General features: G+C 38.3%; 1 protein-coding gene across 13 annotated transcripts in view; it reads left to right on the forward strand.

Moving 5' to 3' along the window:
• CDKAL1 (CDKAL1 threonylcarbamoyladenosine tRNA methylthiotransferase) overlaps positions 1-21519 on the forward strand; it is a 434025-nt gene that overhangs the window by 66961 nt on the left and 345545 nt on the right. For all 13 annotated transcript variants that reach the window (XM_075142821.1, XM_075142824.1, XM_075142820.1 and 10 more), the window contains one exon: positions 6912-6996. In XM_075142821.1, coding sequence (XP_074998922.1) covers positions 6912-6996 — 85 coding nt within the window. The remainder of the gene's footprint in view (positions 1-6911; positions 6997-21519) is intronic.

Consider the following 21519-nt stretch of genomic DNA (forward strand, 5'->3'; position numbering starts at 1 on the left):
AATGTTAGTTCAAGTGTTCAGCTGTTGTATTTTTTCAAGTTCTAGTTAAAAGATACCTTCTGAGTAACCTCAAAGTTGCCCTTAGTTTTAGTGATAGCAGCAGACTCCATAAGCTGTTCTGCTGGCCTTGGCTAATGCCAGCCACAAACTTACTATATTTTAAAGGAATTTGTTGTTTGGAGGGAGTGATAAGGCAAGGTTCCTGGTCATGAATAGATTGAATGGGACACCAACTGGTAGTTCAGTAGTTTGTCCCAGTAGCTGCACGCTACCACCTAAATGGCTGAAAAGAGAGGTGTGTTACAGTACACTTCTTGTTTGGGAATGGGCTGTCAGAGGTGACTGGAAATACAACAGTATTTTTTTAGAAACGTCCCAGGCAGACCTGAAAGTACGCGTGAGTAAATAAAATTGAGTTATTTGTCCATCATACTGAAATGAAGAGAGGCAAGGATTTAACAGCTGGTATTTTGAATCCAGAAAATAGCGTATTATTGGTTTTTATTTTTTTTTTCCCTCCCCTTAGTTGAACTAGCTAGATCTTATGTATTCAAACATGCTCAGTTCCTACTCATTTGATGTCTTCAGTGGACAGTCCCTGTGCACCTTTGGTTTGGTGCTGGACAGAGAGAAATGTCCTTTGATAGCGGACGCAGCATCATGATCTGGAAGGCTTTATAAAACCTGTCTGTAGTCCAGCAGTATCTGCTCTTGAGATGTCTACCCACTCAAGAATGAATTTACTAAAAATATTCATTTCTTAAAAACAGGAGAAGACATAAAAGCTTACTTGTGCAATTAGCTTAGTAATGGAAATGTTAATGGAGAATAAAAATAGCAGCTTTGCATATTTGCAGTTTAAATTAGGGCAAGAGGCATGATGGGAGAATTATTTTTTTTTTAATGAAGACCTGTCCGCATTACCTGATTTGATAAGCAGCCTGTCTTTCCTTGTGGAGCTTTAAATAATATATTCGCAGGGCGAAACAAGCTGTTTTATTTTTATTAGTTGTGGATGAAGTAATTTGTTATGACCAGAGTATCTTGGGAATTTGATAAGAAAAAAGAAGTCATGTTGCAATCAAGTTAACCCTTTTATATTTTACATCCTAATACTGCTGATAGGAGACGCATGGAACTGTTTTGAAAGACATTTGCAATCTGCACAGTTAGTACTTTCAGCATGCATTTGAGTGTTTTGTATCATTGGTAAATGCATGGTAGGTCTTTGGAGGTGGGAATTGATAATGTGGCTCTGAGATTTCAAACAAATGCCATCTGGAAGTTCGTGATAACTTGTGGTTTTGATTTGTAGTTGCTGTTGAGGCAGCAAAGGGGAAGTGCTTCTTTGTTTGGAATCTTCTGTAATTTTCTGTAAGACATGTTATATGAAAGTTGATAGTTAACTGTATCTGATACGAAATATTGAGAACTAGCAAATGGTAACTATTTTGTGTGCCAAGGAAAGGTCTGGAAAGAAAAAAAAAAAATTTGCTTTCTCTTGTTCTTCTCAACCTTGTTGTGTATTTTTCCTCCACCAAGCAAAGCCTATTGTCTGGAAACAAATAACCAAACTTAATGTCCCCAGAGGAAGATGTACCTTCCTTCTGCACTGATGACTCACAGCATTTCTGAACTAATATTTATGAAAGAGATTCTTTCCCAATACTTGCTGAGGTCCCTCGATACCCAGTGGCCCAAGAATCATTAAATTAACCAGCACCTAATTTCAGTAACCCGGGGCGTAAGAGTGGGTTTCTGTGACACAGGGATGTTGAAAGAAAATAAGAAGTTTGGTAACTTTGTTCCAGTCAAGATGCTGGATGACTTTTGTTATTGGCTGTGAGATGTCCTCGTGCTTAGATTTTTTGTCTTTTGGGGGGAGATGATTCACATGGAGTCCAGTTGTGAGCACACGCTCCAGATACATGACTTGGGTGTTACTGGGTCTGGCTCCAGAGCATAAAATGCCAAGTAGGGGATTGAGGGAAGGGGGCAGAGCTGTTTTGGAAGTGAGAATGGACAGGACAAAGCATTAATGGGGGGGTTCATAAATGGGAACAGAGGCTAGAATACAGCACGTGAAAACAGAGAAACTGGAGGTATATTTGTTGCGCAAGAGAGCTAGAAGTAAAGGAAAATCAGAAAGGGTGAGAAGGAAGACTTCGAGGGCTTAGGAAGAGGATAAGAAGAACTGGGGGAAAAGGCCATGGGAGAGCCTTCTATGATTGTAAAGATCTTCTTTCAGGTTGAAGTTACACAAATTGATGTACAGGATTTAAAAGGATGTCATACAAATTATGAGCCACGTTTTTTGAGCAAGCAGTGCTGAGCAAATCTGGTAGTGGTTTCAGTGCAGAGAGGAGTGATGTGCTGAAAAAAGTAAAGAAGGGATATTGTTTTGGGCTTCACTATCTATGTTTCTTCTACTTCAGTGCTCTGTGTGTGTTTTGATTTTTTTCAAGGAGATGTGGTTTGGGGGGGATTGGAAGAAAACAAAGTTTTGGAAAAAGAATTGGAAGAAAAAAGACCTAAGTTAAAACGCCGGGGCAAAACCAAGTCAATTGTTTAATTTTCAACTGATAGTATTACCACAGTCGTCTTAAGTAGTTCTGCTGATTTATGATTTCTAAAATGATAGCAAACCCAAAAATGCTACTTAGAAAAGAATTGTAAATATTGTTTTCCTCTGTAGGTGTACTGATGTTTCAGACTCTTGCCATTTTATCCTCTCACTATTGCATAATGCAGCCAATTCATGTTTTCCAGAGCTTCCCAATTAAGTTAAGTGTTCAGAAGTTTCCATGACCTTTAGGTTTCTTTGTACTCTATGTTGTTTTGCAGAGAGTATGATAGACTGTGGTTTACTTCCAGTGTAGCCTTTCTTTTATGGAAAAGATGTCACAATGCAAAAAGGCCATGGTTTTGAGTTGTGTTTTTGAGCATTTAATACAATGCTGATTTGACATAACTTTTTTCTAAAAATATCTTAACATACAGGAAACTGTTTAAGTAACTCATAAAAAAAAAAAAAACGGTCAGCAGCAAAATATAATAATTTAAAAAGTATCATTAGGCTGAATATATGGAAAAAACAAGTTGAAGAAAGAAGATCCCCTTAAAGAAGTTTGTCATAGGATATAGAAAAGGCCGTATTCATTACCAAATTAATTGATGTTCACTGTGCTTATGGGTCTTGCTTCAGTTTTGCCTGTCACAGTATGTATGACTTGCTGGAAAACCTTCTGTAAAGGTTAGATTGTCCTCTTCAGTCAGATCTGTGAGAGTTCCCAAACACAAGCCTCTGTTCTTCACTGAAATTTTGGAGGTTTCTCCAAAACCTTATGGTCTAATGGGGGTTTCTGAGGACGATGGGCATCAACCTGCTGAATGAATGAATCCCAGCTTCGCTGTGACCTTACAAGGTGGAGGCTGGAGCTGGAAAAGGTGGCAGGTGGAGACCTTCCAAAGAAGGGTGCCGCGGGCTGCTGTAGTAGGCACAGCGCTACATTCGTATGCTGTTTACCATCCAGACCTAAATACTTCCCATCTGTCTTCCTGGAGTATGAACAGAGAAACCTCAGGTCTGTCTGCCCCTGCCCGTATAGGCATGTGTTTAGAAGCCCGAGCTTATTTGTCAGAACTATTTTACTCTTTCTTTGGGCACGTACTGAACACTAGCAACTACTTATGTCAGAACACTGATTAATATACATACACATATATACACACACACACACATATATAGCCAGTCCCTGCAATCCCCTTGCCCAAATAAAGAACCTTTACCCCAAGGTGTTGCTTAATATTTAGTAATTATGAAGCCTCAGGATCTTGTTTATACATGCCAACTCTGACCTGGTGTTTTGGTCCATGTTTGTTTCGGCATGTCCATCAAGGCCTTGCATTTAGTGTACGTGCATCAAAAGTTCTGAAAGTAAAATGTGACCACTGACAAGTTCCCCCTGCAATGTTGTAAATGTGCATATTTTCCTGCAACCTGATACAAAAATGCCCTGTTGGTAAATATTTTTTTTTAAACTGAGATTTGCTTGAGAAAATACAGTAGATCATAGTGAATCTACACCAGTGCATGTAATTCTTTTACAGATGAACAGTGCAGTAAAGAACTAAGAAAATTCAGCTATCATTTTGAAGAGTTGTGGTTTGAACTCTTTATTAATAAATACATACAACTCATAAATGTGTGTGTCCATATTTATATATATACCTAATCAAAACTTGTATGTGAATATATCCACATGAGAGAGAATGAGAGTTAATAAGAAAGAAGATTAGAAAAATAAATACAGAAATAGAACAACTAAACATGATAAAATAATACTGTTGCTGTAAGGAGGGGATAAGCCTCTGCTACACTTCTGTTTTTCTTAAATGATTTTTAGATGTATACATTAATGAGACTTCTTTTCCCAAAACTGCTCAGAAGATTCTATTCTGCAGAAGCCTTTATTCTGCACTCTCTGTTCTGCAGAGGGTGAAACCTGTGAAGGGATGAATTTGAATGTATTTGGGAGATTTTTTTCTATGTGTAAAATATGTGCAAGTGTTGCAGTTGTCCTTCAGACTCCCAATCAAGGAGCTAATATATTAATAGCCTGGAATCCAAACTGCTGTATGAAATGATTCCTGTTGGGTTAGTGTGTAAGGTCTTTCTAAACGTAAATGTGTTAGTTTTTCCAATGCTGTTTTGAAGAAAGGGGTTTTATTTTAGTTTTAGGGGAGGAGTAGTGTCACAGTGAGGCTCGCTCTTCCTTCACACGTGGAGACCACGGTACAAGGAGGAACTGAAACCAAGCCCAGAACTGGTGTTCTCTGCATTAAGGCACCTCTCCTCTGAATAAAGACATCTCTTCAAAATTGTCATGCTCTACAGCGACATGCGACTGCTACTGAAACTCTTGTCTGTTAAATGTATTCCCAGCCTCCTGTCTGACTTACAATGTTGGCCTCTTGTTATTCAGTTCCCTGCCCCGATTCTCAGGTGGATGTGTTATGGGTGTGGAGCTGAATTTATAAACATTTTATGCTGCTGAAAAGAGTGAGAAATACAAAGTTTTGGCAGTGTTATTGGAAAACTGTTTTAAAAATGTGTTTGTTTTCATACTTGGTGAATTTGAAAGAGTTCACCCTTTCTCTGATTTTGAAACTGTACCTTTCTTTGCTTTTCTGTACATCATTCCTAATCAATTTTTACCTACAATTATCTTTCTAACATTAGGTTCATTAGGCTGAAAATGTTGTTTTCATGCAGCCTGGGTTGGAGGAGAGATTCTTTGGCTCGTTCCATTTTTGTTTTGACTTCTGTGTAGACTAAAATTGACCTTGGTCCTTTTTCCCAACCTGTGAAGACAGGGTCAGATCTTGGTACATTTGCTTTATGTTTAAAATAGCTAAAGATTTGAATGCTATTTTTGATGACTCCTTTGTAGCCTTTCCCCGTCATAGAAGAGGCCAGTGTTTGATTCAAATTAATGGTGTAATCTCTATCAACAAAGATTAGAAATCTTCTGAATGTTTTCTCTTATTTAACATAAGAATGTCCTTTGGTTGCTATTTTATGTGTTATTTTCATTTTACCTGCTTCCTAAGTTAAGTGACTGATAGTTAATTGTAAAGGATCATTTCTTTGGAGGAAACGGCAGTGAGACAGAAGGAAAATTTTTTCACTTTCAGCACTTAGAGTCTTAAGTATGTGTATGGGGGAAAAGGATATTCATGCCTGTGTGAATACATTCATGATGAGTGCATATGCAAACATGCTTAAATCTTTGCAAACTTTCTTCTGCTTTAGCAGGATGTCAATTCAAATAAGGCATCCTAAAAATGGTGGTTTAGCTCTATTCACTATTCATTGGCTTATGTTATTTAAAGATACCTCAGTCAATACTTCAATACTCAGGATGTACTAAATACTAGCAAGAGTGACACAAATTTTCTATTCCAAACTGATGCAAGCTATTCTGATGAATGCTAGAGCACTTGAATATTTGAGGTGGATTATCTTTATTCTTTTATTTTGGAAAAAGAAGCTCTAACTTCACAAGAAAAATAACTATGCTTGTAATTCTGTACTATAGGTCACGTTTTACAGAATTAGAGTTTATATATGTGCTTTCGCAGATAATTCTGGGATTCAGTTCTGTTAATGCATTTAGGTATCAATAGGTTGTGAACATACAGAAAGGTTTGGTTCTTGAAGAAAATTATGTGCTTATCTGAATGGAGGCAGATATTCGTTGCATGAATATCTTTTGTCTGAAAATTGCTGAGCTATAATTATACCATAACTGAGATATAATCTAGACTAGAAATATGCATGTTTCTTTCCAAATTAGCTACACTGACTTTTCTCTTTAGTAGACATTCATGTTTTATAAATTCTGATTTGTCTCTTTTGTAGTACTAATTCATAGTAGAGCTGAAGCAGGGATTTTGTTTTGTTAGTGAAACCTGCTTTGACCACTTAATTAATTTAAAAAGCACCTTTATGCATTTTGATGATATTTTTGCCTTTGTGTAGGCCAGATGTTTTTGGGTAGTATGCAATTTTGGGAGTAGCGACCATTTTTCTTAACTTTGTTTTCCATGATGTGCAACCTAGAGGTATCTCAGCTGGTAAATGAGACAACTCTTCATTCTTTCTTTGCAAAAAAAAAAAACCAACCAGGTACTATGGAAATGCTCGTGTGTGTTTTTGTTTTTGTTTTTTTTTCCTAAAACACAAAACCCCTTCCAAGAACGTAATTGTTTTAAAAGTTGAATATCAAGTCATTTTGCAATTGTCAACTTATTGATAATGGCGGTTTGGTCTTTTTTTATATGATAGAAAGTAGGAGTTAACAGGTTGGATCCTTCTTAACACAGACTTGTATCTTTCTGTCTTCTAGACAACTCTGCTGAAGCAGATTTATGGTTGCTGAACAGTTGTACAGTAAAAAATCCTGCTGAGGACCACTTCAGAAACTCAATCAAGTAAGTTGTTTCCCTAAAAAAATACTTAATTATCAACAAATATTGCATGTTTTATTTTTAAAAGCTTCATATTTTCAATCTAGATGATCTTGTGTTTTAGAGCAAGAAATGTGCTGAGTTGGAGTGTTACAATGATAAATTCTCTAGAATGGATTTGTAAGGTTCAGTGTGTTCTTTTTTTAATTAGCTATAACTCGCAAGTGATTATCGATGCACTTATTTAGGAGAACTGCTGACCTATTTAGATAGGGGCTTCTATATCACTTTTCAAGACAACATTGTAATATTCTTCTGAAGAGTTGAATATTTGTTTTTTCAAAAGTGTGAATTGTTGGGCTGTTTCTTTTTTTCTCTACTTAAATTTTACATAATTAGGCATACATTTACATAATTAAAAGGGTATCAGATACATACTTAAAACTAACTATTTCACTATACATTTTCTTAAAAGGTGAACTGATTAGCCTATAATAGAAGTCTTGTGAAGAATGTTTTATTTTGACGACGTTAAAAAATATAACACGGTAGCTATTTCTGCCTCTGACTTCTGCAGAAATACAGTTGTGATAAAAGTAACTGGAAAACCTGTACACTTACAGCTGTCATTGCCCAGTATAAATAAATGTGGTATGTTTCTTGTAGATTTTTCCTTTACTAAACACATGTGGCTATTTATGCAGTCATTTGTTTAGTGTGGAGCACTGTGGATGGACTGTTTGTTGAAATCCATTTTGGTTAGAAAAACATAGTTCTTAGTAAGCAGTTGGCATGCTCAGGAAGGGAGAGAGGAGAGAGAAGCTGGATATAAACTATCTGCTTGCAGCGCTGCAGTTATTAACAGCGTCCCGGGGCTGTAACCTGGGGCAGAAACCGTTTGCCTGCAGTAGGTGGCACAGCAGAAGCTTCCCCCAGCCCTCCGAGGGCTTCGCTTCCTGACTGCTGGTGTGGCACTTGGTGATGAGACTGGCTTTTTGGCTTTTTTTACTGTTGCCAAAAAAAAAAAAACAACCCTATTCCCAGAATACTTCCAGTTAGTGTGTGTTGGCTAACAGATCTGATGACAAGATCTTTTCCAGTTCAGTTGTGGCCATCTTTCTATTTTACTAATCCTATGCCAGAATTGATGTGGTATGGTGTGTGTCCTTTAACCAGTACAACGGAGTTGGTTAAGAAAGAGGGTCTAACTAAAAGCAAATGACCAAAAGTATTTCTTTGAACTTCATGTTTCTGTTGCCGCTCTGTTAATGAGCCTGATGTTATTTGTAGCCTGGGTTTATTCCTCTTTTTCCTTACTTCTCCTATACTCTTTCTGTTCTGACACATGGATACTCTGGTGGTTCTCCATTTCTTCTCTTTGCTGAGAGTCGCTCCTTTCCTGTAGCATGCATCGTTCGTTCTCTACTCTCAGATCCTGGCATTTCCTAATTATGGAGAAGGACAGCTTTTGCTGTTGTTTCTGACCATTTTTTATAATGTTCATTAAACGTAGGGGAAAGAACCATATGTGGGTGTTCTTTCATGGGACTTGGAACTGAAAGATTAAACATCCTCCATCTCAGAAAAGAGCAACTACTACTGTATTTGGGTTTTACAATAGCGAGGAAAGCTTGTATCGCTAGAGGACTTCTCCTGAGTACATCTTAATTTGTTACAGCAGCAAACCCAATGCATGAAGTTTGGGTGATACAAAACTAACTGCCATTATATCTTATCATAAAGCTTGTTGGTAGCTATGGAGATCTTTGTTTTTCTTGGTTGAGTAACAAATTAAACATTTAGTATGTGGATTGTCAAAGCAAACATACTTTGAGCGGAAAAATTAATACTCAACATGGTAAGATTCTTCTTTCAAATTAAAAAAATTCAGGCTGAAAGTTTTATATATAGCATTATGAATGTCACGTGGGAGACGTATTTCAGTTTTGTTTATTCTCTGCCCTCTGCAACAGTTTCTACTATGTAACCTTCCTTGCATATGTGACTTTAAAATGCACTGATTTCAAAGTGACGGTAGTGTGTTCATGCTGGTGGTTGAAGAATGACTGTCTGAGAAGCTGATCCCTCGCTAATACCGTGTGCTCGTGTACTCGCTAATACTGTAGGTTCAACCTTTTGTGATCTGATGTTCTTTTAAAAGCAAAACAAAACCACTCCCAAACTTTCTGAACCTTTGCATTGGATGTACATATAGCTGATACAAGCCAATTGACAGTATAATCTCTGTGCCTTTTGGCATAGCTCTTAGAAGTAGTCTGCTGCTCTTCAGTATCAATAAAGTTGAAGCTGCTGAGCCAGGGTGACCATACAGAGGGCAAAGAGTTGTTTAAAGACCACTAGCTTATGGATGGGAATTGAGAGCTTTTCTTGTGCAGATTTCCTCAGTTGGTTAATCGTAAAATAAGATTAAACGCAGAGGTAGGCAATAGTAATAAAGAATTCCCAGTATAATTAAGTAGATGGAGTTTAAAAAATAATAATTATTATCCTTCAGAAAAATGAAGGTTAATTCAAGGACAAGTAGGAAATAAAGAGAATAAACTAAAGCAGATAACTTCCATTAAGCAAGTTTATGAAGACTGAGACGACGGTGTAGAGCAAATAGCTAGGCAAAGAAAAAGAATCCTTTGGACAAGTAAAAAGAAGCAAAAGAAGGAAGAAACTAACATTAAGAAGTGAGGCAAAGAACACCACAGAGCAACAGTCCTCATTCGGTAGAGAGGGGCTCAGTTATGTTGCACTAACTCTGCTCTTGTTTCAATATTTTGCTAAATGTCACAGAATATGCACTATCCCCAGCCCTAACTCCCCAGAATTCACTAGTGCATATAACGCTGTGGCTGAAAACACTTGCAATGAAAGATTTGCTAGTAGCTGGTTTTGGCAGGATCCTACCTTAGGGTAGGAGAGCAGGAGATGGTCTGTTGTTTAAATAGCCCCAAATCGCAGCTGTTATGAAATGAGAACACGTGCTTCTTGGAAGGGGAAAGCGAGAGCTTGGAGTATGGGGGGAGAGGAAGACAAGTGCACAGGAGCTGGTGTGGGTGTATGGCATTACTTGTGCAGTTCATAAGCAATCACTTAGCACATGGTATATGTAGAGATGAATGAATTATGTCCCTTTGCCTATCCCTACGACGTAACAGTGTCGGTACAGCTAGTACTACATACACAGAATCACAGAATGGCTGAGGTTGTCGGGGACCTCTGGAGATCGTCTTGTTCAACCCTGCTCAAAGCAGGGGCAACTGGAGCAGGTGGCTGAGGGCTGTGTGCAGGCAGGTTTTGAGTATCTTCAAGAGACTCCACAAATGCTCTGGGCAACCTGTTCCAGTGCTTGACCATTCTTACAGTAAAAAAGGGTTGTCTTAGGTTTAAACTTCATATGTTGTAATTCAATTTGTTTGTTGCCCTTTTTCCTGTCACTGTGAAATGCCAGCTTTGTCATGTCCTCTCTCTCCCATCCCCCTCCCCATCAGGTGTTCATACACATTGGTGGGATTCCCCAGACCCTTCTCTTCTCCAGGCTGAACAGTCCCAGCTCTCTCAGCCTCTGCTTGTATGTCAGATGCTCCAAGCCTTTGATTACCTTTGTGGCCCTTCCCTGGGCCCCTTCCAGTTTATCCCTGTCTCACCTCTACTGGGGAGCCCAGAACTGGACCCAGTGCTCCAGATGTGGCTCTCGCCCGTGCTGAGCAGAGGGGAAGGATCACCTCCCTCCATCTGCTGGTGATGCAATGCCTGATGCAGCCCAGGAGGCTGTTGGTGGTCTTTGCCGCAGCCAGTGTAAAAGCAGACTGTGATTTACACTTGCTTATACTGTTCATACAGTAAAGTTTAAGCTGTGAAGTACCTCTGGAAGAGGAAATATAAGTATTTCAAAGCTTTTTTTTTTTTTTTATAGATCCTATTAGCATAAGAAGATCACTTCCACTGCGTTTCTGAGATGAGTGCGATAGCCTTACTGTTTATTGCACTTTACAGAAATAGTATGTTGCCATGACTTTCAGTGTTTGTGTCGGATTACTTAACAGGACGGCACTGAGAACTGTAGCTAGGAGTACTGCTATTTTCCGCTCTTCTTGTATTGAAGAAATCTGGGGAAGAACTGGATTCTGTGAAGTAAAACTGCCTGTGGAACAAGCATCATTGGGTGGAAGGAAACTTGGCACCTGAGTTTTTTTTAAGAGAAGTTGCCAGTAATATTCCTTCTTGCACAGACCCTCTAAATTAGTCTGGATAACGTTAATGAAAATCTTATAATTTTGCCATGATGAAAGGCTCACATGCTCACAGATTGAGGAAATGTTTGTATTAAAGATATATGTTATATTCGCTGTGCAAGAGAAACATTTTCCCCAGATAATAGGAGTTACTTATTTTGAATGGAGGCTGTAAATCTATTAACTAGAAATTTAAATCACAGTTCTTTTCTAAGAACAACCGGAGAAGCTTATGCGTCGTCTGCACTCTGGCTTCATCAAAGCCTTGACTGGGATAGATTTATGCACAATGCTTACATTTTTACAATCATGGGAGATCTGTAAAGATCTCAGCGATCATACACCCTTAACCAAAATTAGTTTTAAAATTATTTTTGTAGCACAACATAGCTCATTCTGTTTGATAAATAAATAAATAAATTCTTTTAGAAAGCACTCTAATCTTTGCTATAAAGTGTACAAATTAACTAGTTGAAAACACTGAATACTTCTGTTTGGATGATTTTTTTTGAGGTTCAGCATTTTTCTGGCAAAAATTTCTAGAAATGTTTTCTGCTTCAGCATTTGAGATTTCGTTTTTCGTATAGCTATGCTCATCTGTATTACAAAACACTTCAATGAATTTTATTTTTATGTTCATTTTACTAGTTAACATTTCTCAGCTTGAGCAATACCAGTTTCACTGTTACATAGTTGGTTAAGCTTTACCGTGCAGCATAGCGTTGTGCTCTCTGGCTTATGCTTAGAAAATAAAAATTTTATTGAACTGGAAGTCTTCCTTTAAAAACTTACCAGCGTGGTAAGTTTTTTTTCTTTTTTTTAAACTTACTGAATATTGTCATGCATGCTTTTTTTGTCTTAGGTTGATGGAAGACATAGCTGTAGGTGAAGGATTCTGTGATTTAAATGGTGTTTGTTAGTGGAAGGTTTTTTGCTGCATTTGAGTGCATTCCTTTTCTTGCACCCATCTCTGCCGTAAAAGAGAATGTTAAAAGCTGCTTGACATGATGTTATAAAATGCAGAGAAAAAGCAGACCATATAGAACTGAGTGTTTTCCATTGTATAGTATTTAGAAGATAAAAGGATTATGGACTGCTTGTGATTACATGTGTTATATGGCTGCATTTTGCAGAGATTTGCAAAAGCCTGGGTTATAAACTTGTGTGCACTTTAGTTCAATAGTTAACAAGGTAAAAAAAAATAGTACAAGAACAGGGCCTGTTAAAATCAACTTTTAAACACTATTCTGGAAATCTTTGACTTTAATATGAACACATTTGGGACTGATTTAAGTACTCCATGATATTGATGCTTTGAGAAGTTAGTGCAATGGCTGTAGTTCTCCACTGCTTAGTAAGCCTTGGATGCTTTAGGGAGCTAATTAGCTTTTAGAGACTCTTTAAGCCTTGAGCCAGATCATTAGGGACTGATGTATATTTGATTGCCATTTTAAAGAAGAAAATATTACCAGGGCGTGAGAGGCCAACTCTTGTTTCATGACTTCACATATCTATATTTGAACTTTCTGACTGGGCTGTAGTTACAGGTCCCCAGCTATGTAGGCTCCTGGAGCACTAGTGTGTTACGAGCAGTGTTTACAGACCTTGAAAATCAGTTAAGTTTGTTGCTAAACATACAAGGTACACTTTTCTTTGCAAACAAATGCAAATTTATTGTACTTTAGTGATACAGCTAAACAAGGAAGGCTTCTGATTTTGGAAAGTGTAGCTCCCCTGGTAGTTTATGGAGTAACACCTCCACCTTTCTCCTCATCAGCCAACATGGGGACCCAGCTATATTCAGTCTTTTTTCAGCATTTTAGAACAAGAACTTGCACGCATGTATAACCATCTGAAACCTGTTTTAAGAAAATGAGCAACACTAAAAAGGGATCTAATTCTTTTTAGACTGCATTGCTGATGTTATCTGTAGTTGAAAGACAAAACAGATCTTCTTCCCCCTCCTCTCAGACTTGATCAAGTTGCATAATTTTAGGAAACCTCTCCAACCAAACAGATTTAGTAAAATTAGAAAAAGTAAGTATTGGGCTTTCTCAGTGTTTCTCATTCTGTTCTGCCATATGCTTGCTTTGGGGATGTGACATTCCTGTTGGGCTTTTAGTGCTGGCTGCCCGCTCTTTGCCCAGACCAGGGTCAGATACAATAGAAATGATGAGGAAGATGGAGGCACCATTTTGGGCCAGACGTTTCAGGTTTGTTTTGTTGCGTAATCAAAGGCTTGAAAGAAGAGGCTTTTTGAGGGGTGGGAGTAATTTGGACAAAACTATGCTTGGTCTCACATTATGGGTATTTGCATGAAAAGCATGTTAAAACCTATTTGAAAATGTCTTGCCTGTTTTAGCAGGATGAGGACAATGATTTCTCTTCACCAAAGGAGGCCTCATTCTGAATACAGTAGTGCTAAATTTCTAACGCATTGGTTAAAGTTCCTCCCTCGATTAAACTCACACTTCAGATTAGCAGGTTAACCTCTAGCTTGTCCTTACTAGTCAGAACTAGTTTTCTGGGTGTTTGTGGTTCAAAAAATAGGCTACTAAATAAAGATTTTAAAAATCTAGTTTGGGTTATGGTGTGGAAAAGAATAAAATCCACCTCTGCGTATATGAATTTAAGGAATGTGAATGGTGGAGTGGAAATAGAATATTGACAGTTTGTAATTCAGCATGGCTGCAGGTGGAAAAGGCTCCTACTGAATTTGCTGAAGCAAAGAGCTGGCGACGGTTCGTTATGAGCCTGTGGCTCACAGGGTGGTGAGGTAGCGGATGGCTACTGGAAACAGAAGCAGTCTGAGACGTTGTAGTGTGCTTTTTTATGACTTCACAGTAGGCCAGGTGTACTTTCTTTTCCTTGGAAAAATATCTGCAACTTATCCAAGCAGACTGTGACCAGTAGTGGGCTACTTTAGCTGAACTTTCTGGATTGCAAGTAATTTGGGGGTATGGGGTCGGGGTTCTTGCTGCCTCTGTCACCTGACATTCATCTCCCTTCTGTTGGGGATTTCTTTTTTCTTTCTCATGGGAGGTAACTGAATTAATTGCTCCAGCACCAAGAAGCATGTGAGAGACTAAGACATCTTAGATTTGACTCAAATATGTAATAACATTACTGAGAGAGGACATAATATTAATTGAGGTCTGTGGAAACGATGTGGGACAGGATCAGGACAGAGCCCTGATTGGTTTGGTTTGCTTTGCCTGCATACGGAAAGTACAGTCATAAGAGGTGAAAAAGGCTTTGGCATGTTTTGGGTTTTTTTCTTGCTTTTCTGAGAGTCTATCTAGTAGATCAGAATATTTTCAACAAGTTGCTAAAGAAGAGAACAGCAAATTGATTCTGCTTCCCTTTTAAAAAGGGTTTTTGGTTCCAGCAAGGCTAACTTTTTACTTTTCAATGGGACACGTGTTGGGCTAAGTTGAAAATAAAACTTCCCACACTAAGTAATCATTACTCTTTTAAAAGTTTCATTATGAAAGTCCTAGTAAGAAGTGGGGATTGAGAGCTCTCTTTAAGATGAGGAAAAACAGAGATATTTTGCCCACATGTATATAAAAAAAAAAGGTATATGACAAACATTAGACTGATAAAAGGGTATGGTTCAGTAATAGTGAAGAGGAGCTCTTGTTAGCTGGTTTTAAGATGGGTTATGTGAGCTTTACAGAATCAGTGTTCTGCATATTATATGACCCCCTATGTTAACAGGTGTTTTGTTTTACCATTTCAGGGCAGATGAATTGAGCAGAAAAGGTTAATGCCTGGAGTGCTTGAAGCAGGTGGTTGATAGCTTTGAATATTTATTTAAGTAACTGCATGTTGGCTGTTGTCCTAGCAGGCCTGACTTTTCCTAGGGAGGGAGCATAGGAAAGCGTACAGAAACTTGCTGTAGCAGGATTAATGCAGAAGTCAACATGATCTAAACTTGTCCTTACTGACAAGTGTGGTTTTTATTTAGTTTTGGTTCAAAAGTCTATCTACTAATACTTAACGTGTGTTTGTCCTAAAATGGAGAATGCTTGCTTGTCTGGGTGAACTTGAGTGGAAAAAGCATCCTCTCTCATACTTCTGGAAGGATGCCGTCACGTGGTTGTGTTGGACGCTAACTCAGGAAGGGCAAAAATAATGTTGGGGATTTTTCTGTTTTGTCTGTATTCAACAAAGCTCTTGCTTTTTGCACTGGGTTTTGTTGTAATTTGTGTCTCTTTGTCTAATGCACATCTGTAAAAACTGTGATGGTATACTGAGATTTTATTTTGGTAGATTTATCCCAACTTGCCTTGACTATTGCCAATGCAATACAGCAGTTCACATTGGGCATTGAGTACCTCAGTGGCTACCTTGACCCTCCGTGCCACGCTCTTGTGAGGGACATGAACATGGGCAACTATTTCTTTTGAATTTAACTTTTTAGCCAACATTTCCTGTTACTTGTAAACTTTTTTAACTTTCGTGAAGAAACGGCAGAAGCACAGGCCAACAGCAAGAAACAGTTGACCACAGAATTGTTTCACTCCAAGTATGTGTTTGAATTTGAAACTTTCCTAAGAGATAATGTCTGATAACTGCTTTTAACAGGATAAATAATCAACTTTTTTCATGTATTGGTTTTACAGCTCACAGCACAATGGAAACTGACCCTCGTTAGTGCCTCCAGCTACCAACATAACACAAATACTAACCAACAAACTGTATACACATTTGGTCCAAATAGGAAAAAGTCTATTGTTTTTCTTGGGTGTATTGTAGTTTATTAGCATGATCTCAAGGGAAATTTAGTAGTGAAGATGCAGAGGCTCATTTTTTACAAAAGGACAGTGTTAAATAAATTGTCTAAAATATAGCAAAACTCATTGTAGAAGCAATTTGTGAATACCTCTTATCATAGTGGGTAGCATGGCTTTTTCTCATAAAAATTTAATATGCCTCCAGTTCTTATTTTGTCTTTCCCTGTGCTTTTTTTATGAAAATACCCTTAAAGTAGCCCATTTCTGTAATAGACTCCTAGTTTGTACGTATTTACCTTATACTAGTCGTCAAATAAGAAATTTTTCTCTGTGCAGATGATGATTGATACCTGTAACTCCAAAAAATGAAGGAGAGTCAGAAATGTTATTTAGAGTCAGAAAAGATGCGACCATGGATGTATCATAAGTACAACTAAAACTTCTCTTTCACTTCATTTCAGAAAACAAATACCATGTTTAACTTGAATGCTGAATCCAGGTTGTGTAACTTCTTATACAAGGAAAGCAGCAGAAAATGGAATCTTTCCTTCAGATTGTCCTTAGCTTCAGATGCTACTACTTCGACATTTAATATCTGAACTTAAAATTATTCTTTCAGAGATTTCTTCTTTTCGTATTTTATTTCTTGCTACTAGTAGGAGGTCTCTTGTTCAGCCAGTACTGGACACATTTGCTAGCTTAGTTATATGAACTGTGTTGGACTGAACCAGCAAAGACGTTTGATACAGGAAGCTCTTCAAGATAAAGACCATAAAATTTAAGGATTTGTGAAATGCAAATTGAAATTGTTGAACTTTGACATGAGAAGTGGAAGCTATGGTTATTTTGTTTCTCTATATATGAAAGTTATATAGCCTCTTTTGGTCCTATTGCATGTAATTGCATTTGTAGCCCATGGATTTGACTGTATATGTATGCATGTAACATACCTATACTCAAACATTCTAGGAAACAGGTTAAATATATGCTTTTGCACAGGCTTTGTTTTGACCTTCCCTCTATGGTTCAGCAGAGTTGCTTCTGATTTAGTCCTGAACTAAATCCAACGCATGGTAAACCTGGGGCTTCAGAATGTGATAACTTTGTAGGATTCACTATGTGTTGAGATGCTGAAATTTATCTTTTGAAACATTGATAAATGCAGTCTCAGTTTGGACGGTATAAAATGATGTGGGCTGAGGTGCTCGTTGCTAACACACAGATACAGGCAGCCGTTCAAGACAAGCCCGATTCGCCTTGCAGGCGGTGGTGTGGAACGCTTGGTTTTGTTAGGGTATTTGGTAATTCATGAGCATCCCTTGAAATAGAGCTTGGATGAGGGGCTGAGGGGAGAAATCAACATCATTTCTAAATGGTTTTGCAATGGGAAAAGAATTTTTAGTATTTACTGTGGAAATACTGTGTATCATGAAGGTAGCAGCTCCCCAACATAATTTAGATACAGATCTCTAAGGATCCAGAGGACTAGAAGATGACACTGCTAGTGGTCCTGGCCTATTGTAGACATGAAGAAAGAACCCCCCAAATTTGTCAGTCTTCTCTCTAATGATATTAACATGTCTCATTTTTTTTATAATGTAGAAATTGAAATGGCAGCTCACTTCTTACTGGCTTTATTCCTTTGTTCCACTAACTGATGTGCTCATGAGGAAGGGGATTATTTGCTTCATATTTGAAATACATCGGTTTTCAGTGTTAAAGGCATAATATGAATTAAATACAGTGCTAAAATATCTCTTGAGCAACATGTTTTTTAAGTCAACAGTTCATGGTTTTTACAGCAAGCAGTGCATGCTCTTCAGTTTGTGGTTTCCATTTCTGTTTCACAAAAGATACTAGTTAAGCATGTTTGTTGCAAAATTTTTAAGTTAAGCTATTGTGAAATGCTACTCAACATTTTACGATTATTGGAGGAAGGACATTTAATTAGAATAAGCCAGGTATTGCGCACTCTGTTGTTGTCATTCTTCACTGATGCTGTGGTTGAGATGCAGTGTGCCTTGCTTGAATTTCTTGTGACTATTGCTCAGAAACCACACGCGAAGATGACATTGTCATATTCTAAGAAAATTGTCAGGGAGTAGGCTTTTATTGAGGAGATGGGCTGTAACTGACTTTCTCTAACACCCTAAATTATATTACTTACATAATGAGGTCTCCAGCTGGAGTCCATTGCTTGGTGCAATATTTCCCTGTGAAGAGAGGAAAACAGATCGAGTTGCCCCATTTCTCGTCTCTTTCCCCTGCTCCCCCGCTGGAAACGTCCTGGTGGCACAGCTCCTACCAGCTTCACCCCCTGCCAAAGGTGGGGCCTTGCTTTGTGGCTTCAGGAGCAAATGGCAGGTGGCAGGATAGAGGCTGCAGCTTTATTTTGTCTTCTCAAAACATGATTCAAGTAGCTATAGTTGTTGCTGATGCTATGTGTTTCTTTCCTGCCTTTATCTTCCCCGGTAGGGACAAGCCGTTGAGTAACACAGCTTTGGTGCCCTTTTGTTAACCTTTGCCGACTGGCCTGACGATTTGGGGTATCCAGATGTTTGAAATAGAATTAGGAAATCATTACAGCAGTGTGTGAGGGTTTTGTTTACTTCTCCAGTGCTGATTCGTAATGCTTTTCTTGTATTTTTCCTTGGTTTCTAATTTTAATATGTTTACAATAGGGAGAGACAAACCTTTTCAATATGACAATTTTTTCCTACTTTGCCTGACTTGAATGATAATGAGAAGCTTCTAGTGTGTTTTAATGAGATTACCTTTTTCTCTGCATTGAGTTCTGAAGTTGCACAATAGGATGTTTTGTTACTGACCCACAGTAAATTTGGATTTTGTTGTTGTTGTTTTTCTTTGCTTGACTTTGTTTTTTTATAAGGAAACTTATCTATTGCAATGATGTGGACACACTAAGCCATTGACCCAACCATCGTTATTCAACTGCACAGGGATTCGGTTTCCATTTCTCTGCGAGAATAGGCAGTGCTTGCTTGTTTTTCCTTTTAAAAACTGTGTTCATTCACTTAGCACTGTGGGAATATGCGTGCTGCCTTTAGATGTTAAAACACTCAACTTATCCATGGACCGGAGCTTGTATGTGTAAGAATTGTAGACTTATGCTTATAGAAGGAAAAATACATATTGATATGTGAACGTGTACGGAAGAGGGGCATGGCTAGTCAGGATTACAAGCCGATCTGTTAGAGTTGTAGCATGTTTCTCCTGGTGTTTGCTTTTAAGAGGTAGGAGAGATTGCTTCTGAATTGGAACCTGAAATCCAAGTGGAGGATGTTTGCAGAACCTTTCATTAGATGAGTAATTCCATTTTATCTTTGACTAATACACTGGACCCTCTGCAGGAATTAATGGTGCGGTATTGTAGCAATAGTGCAGCAAAACTTAACGAAAGACCTTATGGGGAAAGTGATTATATTTTGAAAAAACTCCTACAGTTTCATAGCTGCATACTCGCAAGCATAAGACATGTCCATGTGTTGTGTCCAGCAATCAGGTGCCGTGACATACGTGTTGCAGTGGTAGTATTCGTGGGACGACAAGAGGAACATGTCCTTCATTCTTAGGTTGGCTTTTGATGTGCCTTTTGTATTCTGTAGAGCACCTAACAGGTTAGGATCTTTGGTTTTTTCTTTCCTGTGCCATGCCTGCAAGTGTTAGGGTTTGCTCAGTCTACTTCTGTCAGCTTGTCTGGGGTATCTTAAAGCTTCAGCGATTCTCCATCTTCCTGCCATCATCTGTTAGTGGCTCGAGTTCTTGTTTTAGCGAGGGTGTAGACTGCACCTTATTCTAGGCTGCCGCTTGTTTTCCTGTTATGGTGTCCTGAGAAGCTGCGTACAGAGGTGCTGTGATCTGCATCACCTGGTAATTCACGTGCTGTCAACACGTGCCTTTCTATGTCCCTCCTGACGCTTCCACACCTGTGCAGCCCCATTCACTCACTACTCGTACCAGTCGTAACATTCTTATTACAAATCTCAACAACAGCCTGCAGTGAAAAGATAGTTGACTAAGAATGGGTGTGTTTTAATATTATTTTAATTGAGTTTTCCATTATCACCTTTGAAACTTGCATGTTTAATTCTTTTAAATATGTATTTTGTGAATTAAGTAGACATTTTGTATAACATAGGCTGCTGCTGAGGTAGAAAAAATTCACCAAATAGAAATCCATTAATTCACTGCGGTTAACTAGTCAGGAGCCTTGTTGTTATTTGTGCAATATCTCAATTTTTGACATCTACTGTGATTGATGCACAAGTTCCTGGAATTGAGGCGAGATAAGAGAGTTTTCTTTCAGTTGAGTTGGTATTGGCTGAAGGCATGTCTCTTGCAAATCACACTGCTCAGATCAGAGCTCTGTACATCACTTGTAACTTTTTGAAGAGTCAGTGGAAGGTTACATTCTGTCTTCCCCGTCATCCTGCTTACCTTTAATGACAGGCTACTGCCATGAGATGAATTTCAGAATAACAATCTGGTATTTTTTCATTCTTTTCAAAAATGTCAACAAGCAAAACTTGTTATTTTTGTTTGGGAGTAGTGAGTAATGCCTTCAATCAAATCCTGTTGGATTTGCCTCTGAGGCATGTGTTGTTAAACTTCGTTTTCCATCTTCTCCATGTAACACTTAGAAACCCAGGGGAAAGAAGTAAATTTTAGCTTTACTTTTTGTTGCAATTACGGAGTTTAGTTGTCTATTTTTACTTGAAATATTGTGTCTGCTGAAGACTATCATAGGTCCAACATTAAGGGTACCTCTGGGTCCACTGGGACTTCTTTGAGGGTCCCATGCTGATCTGGGGTCACTAAGTGCTATTTCCGCTCCTGTTTAGGCATGGTTTTAAGCATCTATCCTAACTATTTTCCACAGCTGTGGTTTGAATCAACATCAGCAGGGCTGTTTTCCAGGATGTCCCTGCAGGTGGGAAAAAAACGAACTGGAGTTGGCAAACTTGACTTACAGCAGAAGTGAAGACAAGCGTGCTTGTCTTTGTACATAACGGTAACTGTTCAAGAACTCTGACACAGCTATTGAAATAAAGCATCCATCTTCAGTTAAAACAGCTCTCCACGCCCACCGATGAACAGCTCCACTTCTGCTTCTGGATCTCTTCCTGAGCTGTTTTAGCGGCCGTGCTCTCTGTCATCCTGTATAACGTAACCTTACGATTGAAAGGAGAGCTGAGAACGTAAGAAGTTCAAAGACAGCCATACTTAGATGATATGCGTTATTAAATACCCTGACATAATTTCTAATACTTTGCTTCCTAGGATTCCCAAGGCTTTACAAGATGAATACCTGGGTATTAGGAAGGTTTAGGTTAAATCTGGATTGGAGGGAATTTATATCATAGGTAGAAAACAAGAGAATACTCAAAAACAGCATAGGACCATTGCTTTCTCTACTGTGTTTAAACAAAGTGCTTTAATTAAATTCCTGAAACTGTTTAAATGTTTCTTTAAAATTAACTTAAAACAAACATGTTTGTTTATAGGTTTTGATAGTTGATATAATTATGATAAATTATTTTGTT

This window comes from Calonectris borealis, chromosome 2 (assembly GCF_964195595.1).
Source record: "Calonectris borealis chromosome 2, bCalBor7.hap1.2, whole genome shotgun sequence".
In the NCBI taxonomy this organism is placed as follows: Eukaryota; Metazoa; Chordata; class Aves; order Procellariiformes; family Procellariidae; genus Calonectris; species Calonectris borealis.